Consider the following 14,249-nt stretch of genomic DNA (forward strand, 5'->3'; position numbering starts at 1 on the left):
AATCAAAGCAGAATAGATGTCATTTATGCATACACATATTTTAATGTTAAAATCCAAGCGGAACTCCTTGCTGAGACACAGAAGCACATTCTCAAACCAGTAAATTAATCCCGTTGCATTCACAGCCTTCCTTTGGAAATACAAACCATGGCTGAAAATGTTGCTTAAAATTCAAAAGGTAATCAAACAGAAAGAAACACAGCTACACAGAAATCTTTTCCTTTGAATAATCACGCACTGGATGCCTTTGTTAATAGTCTCTATTCCCTTCACAAAGTCCATTCAAGCTGTCTGTTCATATGCATGAGAAGGTTCTAAATGCAATGAGTGGAGAATAATAGATTTGGTCAGCATTCTTTTCATCTTCATCGGGGAGTTTAATGTATTCACAGATAGAAAAACAATTGAAACAAACAAAAGAAAAGTGACGTTGAGGAAAAGGACCTTAGCACATTAGAAAAAGATTTTAAGTTCAATAGATACAAATCAGCTAGACAAGTATGTGCCAAACAGGGAAAAAGAGACTAGTCATCTCCCTTCCCCTATGCCATATGCTGACAGATATCTAAGTGGGTCTGATGTGCATGCTGGTGAGAGGACTGTGGTTTGCTCTTTATTTCTGTGCCTTCATGACACATAGAGGATAATGTAACCAGAGATTTTGTATAATGACCTATTCCTCAGACATCACTGGTGAGGCCTGTCCTCTGGCAGGCCCCATACTGCTGGCAAAGGGTGACTTTATTGTGCAGTGGGCACCTAGAGGTACCCTGGGGGCTGCACGCCAGCCAGGCACCCTCCAAGACCCCCTCTCTGGTTTGGTGAAAAAAGTGGGCAGGGGCTATTGCCCATTTCTCTACAAAAGAATGTCATACTGTGAGACCTGCTACAGCTAGAACAATGACCACATGTAAACAACCATGTAAACTCCATGTTCCTCTACTCTTACAGTGAGTTATGTGTTTCACTTACACTCTTCAATGCCACATTCTGAAATTTGGCTGCAAGTGCTTAGAATAAAGACCACATATTTTAATCCAAAAGGGAAGCTCTGCAAATTTACCTTTCATCCGTATGTTTTCTCCATATGATTTTAATCCTGAAGTGGACCTGTTGACACTTAGTTTTTACTGGCACACTAAGACAGTTAAATCTCTATTAGCTTGCAGCAAGAAATATTTCTTAAGCAACTCAGAAAGCTCTAATTTGGGTTATTTTTCTTGTCACAAGACCAAGACCAAAAAAATCAAATTGACAAATTACTACAGTAGGCCAAGAGCAACACAGAAAGCAGCAATACCTTATGGAGGTAATTCAGCTAAACATACAAAAGTGTAACTGGGCTTAAGGAAGACTGAATTTTCCTTAGCTTTTCAATTGACTATTGCGGGAGCTAGCAACAGCCTCTCATTGCATCTCTATCTGTAAAATGGTGACAACAATCTAGACTTCCTTTTGAAGTACTACTTTAAGAACTTGTTGATGAAAAACACTGGACAAGAACTGAGCTTTACTATTACTATTAATAAGGATTAAGCTTGGATTGGATGCAGATTTCTCTGAATTGCATCAACCTAAGGACAGACTCATAATGGATTATACTTCAACCACTCCCTTTGAGGGAATGATTTTTCCTGTTCCATCCCTTATTCCCTCGGCAGTAAATTTGGGCTAGACTCTGAAACAATGACCCACCTAAGAAAAACCACCATCAGTCTCACCAATATTCATTATTTTCTGTGTAAACTCACACAACTCAAGAGCTAACTCTGAGCTCCTGGCCTTTTACCTGTCTGTGAGAAAGTTGTTCTTTCAAGCTCAAATGCCCGAGCTCTGGAGAGGTCAGTGTGGCTTGGGCCTGCTCCAGAGCAGCCTGCAGGGCTCTCAGCTCAACTTCAAATTTCTTCATGTCCTATAACACACAACACAGTTGATTCAGGGATAAATAAGAAAAAAAAAAGAAAAAAAAGAAAAAAAATCACTATAAATACACCCATCTGGATTTTGTAGCTATGTCCCTTATATATAATGCCAAAACTAATTCAAACTTTTAACAATGAATTTTAGATGTTTACCATATTGGATAAAAATACCAGTCATATGGCAGTCTAGAAAAAGAGGTCTCACACCAATTATTATTTTAAGTACTTCCTCAATGTCAAATATAGCATGTACTTTATAAAGCTAATTTCATAAAGTTCGAGGCCTAGAAAGGAACTCAAGATGTCCTCCAGTCATCTTCCTGTAATAAGACAGGACACAACTGCCTGATCTTTAGACTGTTCTTAAAGACCACTAGCAGTGGAGTCCCCCTTAAGTCTACAGAAAACATATTCCACTACTTCAGTACTCTATTTTTGTAGAAAGTTTTTTCTGATGGTCTGACATGAAGTCATCTTTTGTTGCCATTTCAATCTTTTACTTACTATCCCATTAACAACAGACATGAAGTAGACATTAATTTTATTCTGAATTCATCATGTTAGGATAATACTTTTACAGGCATACTTTCTACATATCAAAACCATCGCTACCCCCTGTTCTTTCCCCAGCTGGTCCACATCTTTCTTCAAGTGCAAAATCTGACAAAGCTGTAACCTTGTTGGTGACCAACAGGTAGAACAAAAGGACTGCTTCACATACCTTACAATTATATACTTTATTTTCTGTATTGTGTTTGGATTTTTTACAATGATGTGACAGTGTTTAGTCATATTTCCGTGATCCACATTGTTAAACTTAACACCTTTCAACAGGGCGCATGCCAAGCCAGTAGTTCCTCATTCAGAGGAGCACATGTCTGGTTCTTCCTGCCTACACATAACAATTTGCACCTGTCTGTTGAATAGCAGCTTAATTTTTTTCAGGTAGACCCTGTACATTTGGTGTTGTCTAAGCATCCCAAAAGCCATGATCTCTAAACCATCATACAACTCATTAATAAAAATACTGAATAGTACCAGATCCAAGGGAGAACCCTGCAAAACCCTACTTGATGTATCCCTCCTTTCCGTCTGTGAACCACTGATAATTACACACCTGGTAAGTTTTCTGTAGCCAGCTTTACACCTACTTATTGTATTTTCAACTAGAAAAGCTTAATAACTTCGTTAGCAATATCATGTGAAAATTATTAAAATCAAGTTAGATGACATACCATACATTTATATACAAATCTATTACATTCACATTAAATTGGACACTTTTGATATGATTTTCTTCCTTCATAAATTTTTGTTGTCTTCTGTTCATCACCATGTTTTCTTATAGGAATTTACAAATAGTTTATTCTATTGTTCCAATATTTCTCTGAGAACTAAAGCTAGTAAGTTTAACTTCCACTATGTTTACTTGTACACAAATCTCTGGTTTGTTCCATGAAAAATAATAATAAAAAAATAATAAAAGCCTTCAGCTCCAAGTGTGGTTTACTGATTTGTGCTTTTGTAATAGAAAGAAGTCTTCTTCAAAACCTCTGTTACACTGTTAAGGCTGTTGCAGCTGGAGCATTTCTGCTGTCTTATAAATATCGTGAAATAAGAGTAAAAAATGGAGAAGGACCATTTTTACCCTCAGCTGCAATCATCCTAACAGTCGGTGATAGCCTATTCTTTCAAGTTTCATTTTGGTGGTTTTCTATTTAGTAGTGTGTAACTGTAGCAGCTGACAGCAGAAGAACCCCTATAAATATACTAATTACATCACTCCTATATTCATATTTTTTCCAGAATTACTGTATGATTATTTTTTTTTAAAGTTTACCATGCCCTCAGTCACTGCACAGGCATTACACACATTTACATTAATAATAAATACATATGGAATATCTGCACAGAAATATTAGGGACATGAATAAGCACAATCACTCTTTTCATTGCACTCTCTTGTAGAGGCAGCTCTTACAGTATGGAATCCTGGTCTGGTCCAGTACTGATCTGAATTAATTGATAGCAAGCTCTAAATATCTTTTAAAAGAAAAATAAAGGAAATGTCATGTAATTTCCAACACAGACATTTTTCAATTATCTAAACATAGGTGTTATTTGAGACACACCACGATCCCCAATACATCCATCCAGAATGGGCAGATATGACACAACCTGCAGAAATCTTGCCCCCATCTAGCAGCATCAGAAGGCAGTATCTCAAATGGCACAAGACATGTAACTTTAGACAACACAATCATGCTCTTTATAGACCACAGATAATCTGCACTGCTAATAGTCTCAGAAACACGATGCATGCACCACCCTAGCTGTCAGCTAGCATTACAAGAACTGCTTTTATATACCTTGGCAGCATCTTGGAGATTTGGTAGCTGCACTTTGATAACTTGCTGTAATTCCTCTGTCCGCCGCCCCAGTTCCAGCACTTGCTGTGACATTTCTTCAGTACAGTATACACTTGACAGATACTCAATCTTCTCACTCATGGCCTCAAGATCACCATGAATCTCTCCAGACTCATCAAGCATAGTCTAGACAGAGATATGAACAAACTGAATGCCTGAATTAAGCTTCAGATTAAATACATTTTAATTATATTCCTGTCCTTCGAAGTCCTCTATTCTTACATGTCTGTAAGCATATAATTAGGTTCCAAAGATTTCCTGTAAGGCTTCAGCATACACTCAGAATTAAGCATATTGCTTAAGTGCTTTAGCTTACAGAGACTGAGAAACAAAAGCTTAAGTCATGAAGCTTCAGCAGCTGTAGTTACCAACACATTCATTTTAGTGTTTTACTATACACACTTGCCTGCAAAAATAAAATGGTCATAATCTATGAATTGGATTTGTTCTGGAAACCAGATGTACCTAATAGGATGCAGCAGAAAGCAATTGGATGTAGTCATTAATGCTTCCTAAAAAATGGCTACCAAAGGGTTCTGTGGGATGACATTGATTAAGCCCATATCCTCATAAAATTTTGATGCAGGGAAAAAGCCATAGCAAAAACACAAAACAAGAAATGCAATCTGCCAGCTATCCTGAGGATAAATTGTCTGAAGGTTCTTATTCAGAATAATAAAGTGTGACATACTACACTGCCGCAGTGTAAGTGAAGGTAGCTGACAATTAACTGATGAATATATAAAAAACATAATTAATGCAGTCCGATTTTGGCACTAGTAAGACACGATCATCTTATGATACTTTGATTTGTTTCATGTGGTCACTTAACACTGGGCAAGCTTGAACCTTATCAAAGTGCTCCACTGATTTTTTGATGATGGATGAAATGAACATCCACATTTGCATGTTCCACACCCAGCACAAATCGCACTGTCACAGGGACAGCAAATCACCCTGATGTGAGACATTCAGGAAGCAACTGGAAAAAACTCATCCATTGGGTGTCAGTCTGAGAACATCTGGTGTGAAACTCATTAGATGAGAAAAAAGGATTCTCCAATTTAGCATAAAGGAGAAAGAAAAAACAAACAACCCCCCAAACTGAAAACTGTGTTTGGTTAACTAAAATTTTAGAATGTTAATTGCAATGAGGTACTCAGTGTGGTTGAATCAGTGTATAGACACAGTATTCAACCAAAAGCTACTATGAAGTCAATGTACTTGAGTAAACATTGAGATCAACTTTCAATCATGTCATCTTATTCAAAAGTATCTCCTAATTTCAGTCTTCAAAATAATTTCCCAAAACAAATTAATCATCTTACAGACTTGGGGGAACAGTGATAGAAATCTAGCATGTTAAAAGATTCTTCCTCAAGGAAAGGAGGCAAAAAAAGTGTGGCAAATAAAACTTCACTGCTTAGAAAATAACTTCTTATATACACTGCCCTTTAAATTTCATAGCTCATATAATCACCTGATATGCTTTAAACTGATCACGAAGCTGAGACGAAGAATTCCATGTTATACTACCGTGCACTAGGATATTTGCTTTCTCAATCCATTTCAATATGAACTCCAGCATCTCATTGTATTCTTCGAAGTGTGAAGAAGCCTGGATATAAAAGAAAAATCCACTTCAAGCCTAAAATGTAATTCTGTACAGTTCTTAGAGAATGATAAAATTAATTTAATTTCATTTACTGTTTTTAACTTTTGGATTGTTTTAACAACTTTTCTTACTGTTGAATATAATGTAATTATTTCTGTATTTACGGAGTTAAAATAGGTCTGCTTCCAGTAACAAGCATACCTATTTCAGGGGGAAAAAAGGCACTATAAGAATGTAGGTTACACTGGGAGAGTGCATTGATGCTCAAATATATCCCTAGAAGGGACACTTTGTGCACATATTTCAGCCTCACACTAAGTTCCAAAATACCTTCTTGACTCACTGCAAGCCTCCTTTAAGTCATTCCTTATTTTTTTCTCTCCTTCCACGTCATCCTCCAAATCACCTTTTTTAAAAACCTATTTTGTCCACTCAGTTTATTTCCAAAAAAAGAAGTGTTGCAACTTATTTCAAAATACAGGACAAAATTTCTCCTTGCTGATTCATTCAATTTCTATTTAGCAAAGTACTCTTTAGTTCCAATTTTATTCTCACTTAGAAGGAATAATTTCACTGATTTTCATGCATTTGTCCTGTATGCAGGATGGGTCAAAACCTAGGTGACTGAACTGTATTTGCATACAGTTTGCCTTACAAATAATTTTTTCTGATAGGAAGTGTATTTCTTGGTGCTGAACAAAAATATCCTAATGGTTAAATCACTTTACCAAGTACCTTTGACTGAACCCTTACTTTGATAGTAATTTTCTACTTCTTTTTAAAAACAATTTTTCAAAGGAAACTGAAAATATAATGTAACACGCTTTTCAAGCCTTACAGAAGCTTCTTTATGTATGCAGAAAAAAAGAACTCGTAATTTACCCGAGTACTGATCGCAGGAGCATAGATAATCCATTTCCTCGCTTTTAGCTAGTTTTTTGGGGAGATAACAACAACTAGTAAAAAATACATAAGATAAGAGTTTCAGGGGCTTTGAACTGCAGGGGAAGCATCTTTATGAATGCTGAAGCATTTCATAAACATGCATAATTGAGGCCATTGTACCTGGGCTTTTCTATTGAATCTACACATTATATTCACCCTCTATAGATTGTGACTAGAATAAAACAACTTTTTTTTTTTTCAGTGCTGCAAATACAGGTAACAGTGATAAGACAGAGGTCCTGAGAAGTACGAGATAGTATTTCCTGGCATGCTGCTGTTTGTGAGAAACTCTACAATCTTTTCAGGGCACCAAAGACAACAACCAGCAGACAATTCATGAAAAAATGTGTTAATGCAGCATCACAGAATAACTCCACCCTCCTGATGTGCCTTTCTGAGGTGTGATGCAAGCCCTGACTAATAATAGGCAGATGTGTCAAGGAATGCCCCTTCTTGCATAACTACAGGAAAATAAATGAGAAGCTTGCACGCTCCTACTGCTTCTGCAAAGGGAACAGTAGAAAGGATTTGAGATCATACCTGACTGAGCTTGGCTGCTCTGTACTCAGCCTGCCGTATGGTCTGTTGGTGCAATGCGGTGAGTTTCCCTATCTTGTTAGCCAGCTGCTTAGCCAGCGGTACATTCTGCTCTGCGAAGTCCTGTACTGATGCATCTAATTCCAACAACTTTATATTGCAGCTGTCCAGCTCTTCACCGAGGATCTAGATAGACAAGAAAATCAGTGATCCAGGAAGTGTGAGCTTTCTGGTTATTATTTCTAGTCCAACTTTCATACCCTGTCCAAACTGGCTGGAAAGCAACAATGCTTGACTAAGCAGGAAGGCAGAACAGCAGGATGTTTGGTCATCTCTTAAATGTGTGCCATTACTCTTTCTTCTCTGGCTTCCTGGTTGAAAGGGATAACTGTTTTCCCTACCACAGCAAAAGACTGAGTCACTTCAGAGTGACATTAACTGTTGGTCATCTGTGCTTGGTTTTGAAATGAATAGTCAGCACACGTTGCCATGGCAAGGATTTTTATTTATTGGAAAGGGATTTTGTTTTGTTACTGTCTTAAAACGTACCCTTAGAAACTCAGAAATACGTAATTACTCATGAATGCATTGTAAAAACTTTCATTTTCATTTGAAACTTGAATTTTCATAGCTTGATCTTGATACAGGAGCAGTCGGGATCATGCTACACTTTTTCAATAGAAACTGATTTTAAAATCAATTTTTCTTATCATAGTTACAAAATTCCTGAAAAGTTTAAAAAGGAAAGCGAAAAAGTTGATAACATATTTGTGAGCTACAGTTTCTTGGTGGTTTTTTGTATTTGGTTTCTATACCTAAGGTGTTAACAATTCACTGTTTTTGTAATATACATAAGTCTCATCAAACACCCTAGCCACTTTCCAATTATTTTTAGAAATTTAAATTGCAATCATTAGACAAAAATAAATTCAGAACACTGCTCTAGCTACAAGCTGTTCAGGTTAGGGCTGTCCTGGCAGACACACCTTAGAGTGTAAGTTGCAATCAGTTGTTATCATAAATAAATATTATTCCATTAACTTAGTGACATAACTGTCTACATGTAGACATAAAGACAAATCTTGAACTACTCATCTAAATACAAAGACACACATATTTCAGGCAGGCATAAATATATGTCTCTACTACAGAAATGATGCAGAATTTATATGCTGTTTAAAAGTGAGGGAAGGATCCACTTGACTTAGGTCATGTGGATTTAAAACAGATTGTTATTATATTTTTCACAACCAGTTTCAATGTTAATATAGAAGTATTTACGGCTGTAAACAAAGCCAACCCAATCTCAGAAGTACCAGCTGTGTGCTGACATAAATGCAGTCGAGGGAAAAGTACTAAATCTTCAGTGACAGAGTTTTTGTCTGTGTGACAGGGCAAAGCACATTTCACTGGCTTTCTGCTTAATTACTGGAATCAAGGAGATACACCAAATTTTAAAGGGACATATTTCAACGACACCTCCTGCAAAACAAATGGTACTTTGGAGCATAATGAGAGCAACTCATGAAAATAAACAGGTAATTTTTGATATGCCAGGCATGCCAAATCTCCTTCTTGGTATGCTTTGCTTACTTTCAGACCAAACATGGTCAAATTGATTAGTTAAAAAGCCAAAGCAAACAAACAAAAATACACCCCAAAAACCACACACACACCCTACTCTCATATGATAATCCTAACTTGGCCATTATACCTCAGTACGGAATGAGCTTCTCTGAGTGTGGTACACACCTAAAATTAAGAAAAACTACAAAAAGAGCCAGGAGTCCTTTTCATTACCCTTAAATGTACCAGTAGTACTTTACCTCATTACTGCACGAAATGGCATGAATTGGAGTACTGGCTAAGTAAAATTCTATTTTTCACAAGTAATGGTATACTGTAAAGAACCATCTTTGCAGTACAGGCTGGGACACGGAGCAGTCTGGAAGCCTCTTAGGCTTTCCCAGACTGCAGTCATCTTCGTTATCTAGAGGGAACAACATAACTTTGTCCATCCAGCTTGGTTTTACTCTCAGCTACTTCCTCCAAGTTCTTACTCACTCTAGCCCCTGTATGGGCTAGTTTGCAAAGAACATAAAAGATCTCCTAAGTCAACTCTTATTTCTGGCCATTCTTCTGTTGAACTACGCTAAAAAAATGTGTCATGCAAGTCTTCACAAATACAACTTTGGTATGAAGTGAGTGTCTCAATTTGGTGTAACTCATTATGAGGGAAGCCTTCTCTTACCTTTTGTTCAAGTTTAGCTTGTGCGATGTCATTTGTTTTCTTTTTCAGTTTGGAAAGAATGATGTTTAGTTCATTTGCTATCTCCTGGATTTTCTGACCAAACTCTTGATTCAATGCTTTGATCTGCTGAGTTTCTCTTTCTTTGGTTTGAATCTGTCAACAATAAGAATTAAATTCAGTAACCAGGAATCTCTCTTCCTGAAAGGAAATTAACTTTTATTGAGCTTACTTTAATTCAAAGGAAGAAGGTAATGAAACTATTCTACATTGTCCCTGTTTGATCGCACTTGGATATTGTATTTCAGTAAGGTATAAAGTCTAAAGAAGGGATATAGATCTGTAAAACATTTATCTATTATACTTTACCTGATCCTGTACAGTTACAAGGGCCAGCCCAACTTCTGCTAAATGAAGAGACAGTTCAGAAGGTAAAATGGTGTAAAGCCCCAAGTACTTATTCTGTTGTTGTTCAGCCATTTTTTCAACAGCCTGGCGATGAGTAGTTACTTCACCAAGGAGAGACTAATGACAGAGAAACAGTATTGTTAAAATGAATGGGGAAAACATGTCTGCTTAAACTTAGCAAATGAAGATATTACATGCAGCTTATAAAAAAGCTAATTGCTTTCAAATTTTTAATTAGTTCATTAAAAAGAGTTTTAGCTTGGGATTCTCCGGATTATTATTTATGACTGTATGTCCAGTTATCTTTTCCTGTATGACCACACGTATAAAGAAAATGTTAAGTTTTCAGCACCTCCAGTGAAATGAGTTTTACTTTGTTCCTTCCCTCCCTGCCCCAAACGGTCAAGATAGAAATGTCACATTCTGTCCATTCACATGCTGTACTTCCCCCATATTTCAGATTAGAGGAGAAAACTTACTATAACAATATGCTAGTATGTAAGATTTCACAAATGCAAACATTTACTTATATATCTTAAGTACCTTTAAAGTATTACAGCCCATCGGATACTTCATGCTTTATGAATTTTTCTAGTGGCTTACTCAAAAACTAATGGATATTGTCTAATTTGAACTTCTGGTGGTTTTGAACTGATTAACACTCACAAGCAGATTACAACGAAGATAAATATTGTAATTCAAAAATTGATAAGTTTGATATACCTGCAACTCCTGAAGTTGCGTATCCACTTCTACATCAGGGCTTAACAAATATTCTTTTGTTTCCTGGATCCAGGACTTCACAACATTAATCTCTGCTTCAACCTCCTCACGCTCCTTCAGCTCCTGTTTCACCATCTTCACACCTTTTTTCACTTTCTGTTGCATACTTCAGAAACAAAGAAATGGTAACTATTTGTGAAGAATTAAGCAACGTCATAAAATATTGCTTTGTGAAAAAATAATAATCATTGATAGCCCCACATCCAGAGTAATAACAAGTGGGGCAGTACTGCAACAGACTACTAAAGCAGCACACAAATTCCTCATGTTCGTTCTTCAGTTCATTCCTTTTAATTAGCAGTTTATGTATTTTGACATCGAGTGCACAATTCTTTTGAAGAAACACAAATGTGTTTACAGCACAGACACCTACATCTGAGCTCATCACCACAGACTGCCATTATTGTCAGTGGAGGAAGCAGGCAATTCTAAGGCATTATTTAGGATGATTCCTCATCATTCTGAAAGAGACTTCTAAAATAGTTCAGAAAAACTGCATCTTAGACCTGTCTGTTTCTCTCCACTAATTATCAGTGAGACAATAAGAATTAACCAATTCAGATGCAGATATCTATAATCTAAAACAACATGAGATAAATTCCAGCCTTATTGATAGGATTTGCATTGGCAGAATGCCTAGGATAGGGTGTGGATCAAACCCCAGGACAACCTTTTATCCAGAGACCTAACTCCACACTTCCACTAAGACAAAATTCCTGCACTTCCCTCAAGAACTTGGATCTCATATAAAAAATAGAATCTTTTTCAGATGGCAGCTCTGTGAAAGATCTACCAGACTACTTGTAGCTCTAATGTATGTGACATTAATATTACCTTGATATTCCCGTATTTATGTTTGTTTGTATTAACCTTTCATAGTTGAATCATGCCTTATTTACATGAGCATGAGATCATCACAGACCCTATTTCTTAGAAATCAATTCTAAGGGAAGAATGGAATTACCAAAGTGCTAACAACTACGCATTTTCTACAGGGATTCCTATTCTACTGTAATCGGTTATGCATGCACACAATGAATTGCACAGGCTAGGTGCAGGGTTTACAGTTTTTTTCATTCTCTGTCTCTTTCCCTCTTCCCACTGTGCAGATCCAGTTAATGGCATCCTGGTGCAGTTATGAGGTGGGTATGAGTCCTGAAACTCAGCCATAAAAATTCCTCTTTTATACATGACGGTGAAACTTTTTAGATTTAGATAAACATTAATATAATCACAAGGTGAAATGTTAAGATGTCTCATTTGGACATGCACTAAATTCCCCTGTAAATTTCATAGGATACCTACTTTTGGTACCTAAGTGCTTCCAACAGCAGAACAAAGGGATAAACTAATCTGAACTTAGGATACAAAAAGATAAAAGACCACTGTTAATGGTGAGATGCAATGGAAGCGTTTAAAATCAATTGTAGTTTTCATGTAGTTTATACAGCTTTTATATAACTTACTATTACTATGGAAGACAAGAAGTACATATTATAAAATGCATACTCCCGCTGATGGGAATAAAAAATAATAGTGAAAATATATTTGAAAATTAATTAAAGATAATTTTAACTGGTGCTTATTTTACATTAAATAACTAATTGTTTTAAGCATGGTAATTGTTAACGATAACAAAAATTATACATGAACTCTGAATAATGAATTGTCAGGTACCATTTTTCTAATGAATCTTTCAAAATATTGCCTTACTTGTGGCACCGATCTTGCATTGCTTTGATTTCTTGCATGAGAGGTAGCTCCTCCTGAGATGGAGGCTTTATTTCCACATCCTGAAGCATGCTGACAGCGTGCTGTTTGAGCAGGCCCAAAGATGACAGCTGGTGGTCCACCTCCAGAAGGAAACTGCTGTGGTAATCCAGGAGTTCCAGGAGCTCTGTCTTGGATGCCTTTTCCACTGAGCTTTCTGGTAAGCGACCCTGTAGCTGATCTATTACTATAGTGGCTTTCTGAATCTGTGGAAAGAGATGAAGTCTTGGCGTAATGAAATTAAAAAGAAGCTAGTACAACTGATACCAAAAGCTGCTAAATCCAGTGCTATTCATTTACATGCTGTAAAACAGTTGTGGTACAGGGCTTGTACAGCAGTGCCTACAGCAGATATTCATCTATGCTCTAACGTGCTAGATCTAGCCAGCTAGCCCTAGCTTTTCACAGCAGACTAGGACTTGCTAAGGGACATTTCTGTCAAGTGATGAGTGGCCCCTCATATTTTTTAGCATTTATTATCTTTATTGCCGTAGGACCTAAAGGTCTATCGCAGGGCAGACCCATATTTGGCACAAGTTACACATTTAACAAAAAGCTTATCCCCATTCCCAGAGAACCTGCAATCTGAGCATAAAATAATGGACAATGACAGATAAAAAAAGTCAGGTAGGACATAAGGAAAACAAAGAGACACACCATCAGTGAGCAGTGACAGGCAATAGTATCACTGCATAAACTTAGAAATAGCAAATTCATACTCTTCAGGGGAAAATAAAAGGGGGTGAAAAACGTTTGACAATCTAGAACAGAGCATCTGGGGAAGGGAAACACAGAGGAGAAGATTCTGAAGAATCATCAGAAACCAAACCAACTCTGTATTTACTATACACATATGCATATAGAACAGTGCAAACCTTGGAGGCAGTGGTTCTACACCTAGGTCTTCCATAGCTGTTTTTTATTATGGCCTGACAAAAATCACTGTTATTCCTGCTGTCAGCTTCGTCTACCGCAAGATGATTAATAAGGCAGTATAATGAGTGAAAACCTAGGTACAGTTAACAAAGGAGGATTTACCAAGACCAGAAGTTACCTTATCATTAAAGCCCTTCCAGTCCTGCACTGCATCTTCCAAAATTTTCTCTTGTTCTTGGGCTACATTCCGGAGCCGTGTCCAGCGCTGCCAAACTGTTGTCATGGATCTACTTATAGTTGCCTTACTGGCATCATTGCTAACTTTTTCCAGCTGTGAAGCCTTTTCTTCTAGGGCTGTGATCTTCTCATGGAAAGAATTCACTACAGACACAAGAGTCTGAAGAAGCAAAAATAAGCGCTGTTTTCCTCTTTTACAACACAGTTCAGAACTATTCAACACACTTGCAGGTAAATGAGCCACCTGTATCCACTGCAGACAAAGAGGAGGTACTCTATGCTGAGTGAGGTGCTTTGGTCTCACTTTATTTTTCATATGCAATATATTAACTACAGCTAGTTGAAGGACCTGGTCTAAAATGCAAGGCTCTGGAAGCCACAGAAATCTGGTGTAATCAGATTTTCTCTTCTTTTCTAGCCCCTCAAAAGGGGTGGAAATAAGTATACAGGACCCTTTCATAGCAAAGACTGACTTCTAT

The 14,249-nt window shown here is 37.1% G+C and overlaps 1 protein-coding gene across 14 annotated transcripts in view; it reads right to left on the reverse strand.

Annotated features, from left to right (window-relative positions):
• Positions 1-14,249, reverse strand: part of SYNE1 (spectrin repeat containing nuclear envelope protein 1) — a 330,006-nt gene that overhangs the window by 125,552 nt on the left and 190,205 nt on the right. For all 14 annotated transcript variants that reach the window (XM_040598155.1, XM_040598156.1, XM_040598152.1 and 11 more), the window contains 9 exons: positions 13,712-13,930; positions 12,601-12,863; positions 10,828-10,993; positions 10,066-10,221; positions 9,700-9,852; positions 7,452-7,634; positions 5,832-5,969; positions 4,292-4,477; positions 1,790-1,912 (listed from right to left, as the gene is read on the reverse strand). In XM_040598155.1, the coding sequence (XP_040454089.1) occupies positions 1,790-1,912; positions 4,292-4,477; positions 5,832-5,969; positions 7,452-7,634; positions 9,700-9,852; positions 10,066-10,221; positions 10,828-10,993; positions 12,601-12,863; positions 13,712-13,930 (1,587 nt within the window). The remainder of the gene's footprint in view (positions 1-1,789; positions 1,913-4,291; positions 4,478-5,831; positions 5,970-7,451; positions 7,635-9,699; positions 9,853-10,065; positions 10,222-10,827; positions 10,994-12,600; positions 12,864-13,711; positions 13,931-14,249) is intronic.

Source organism: Falco naumanni, chromosome 6, assembly GCF_017639655.2.
Source record: "Falco naumanni isolate bFalNau1 chromosome 6, bFalNau1.pat, whole genome shotgun sequence".
Lineage (NCBI taxonomy): Eukaryota > Metazoa > Chordata > Aves > Falconiformes > Falconidae > Falco > Falco naumanni.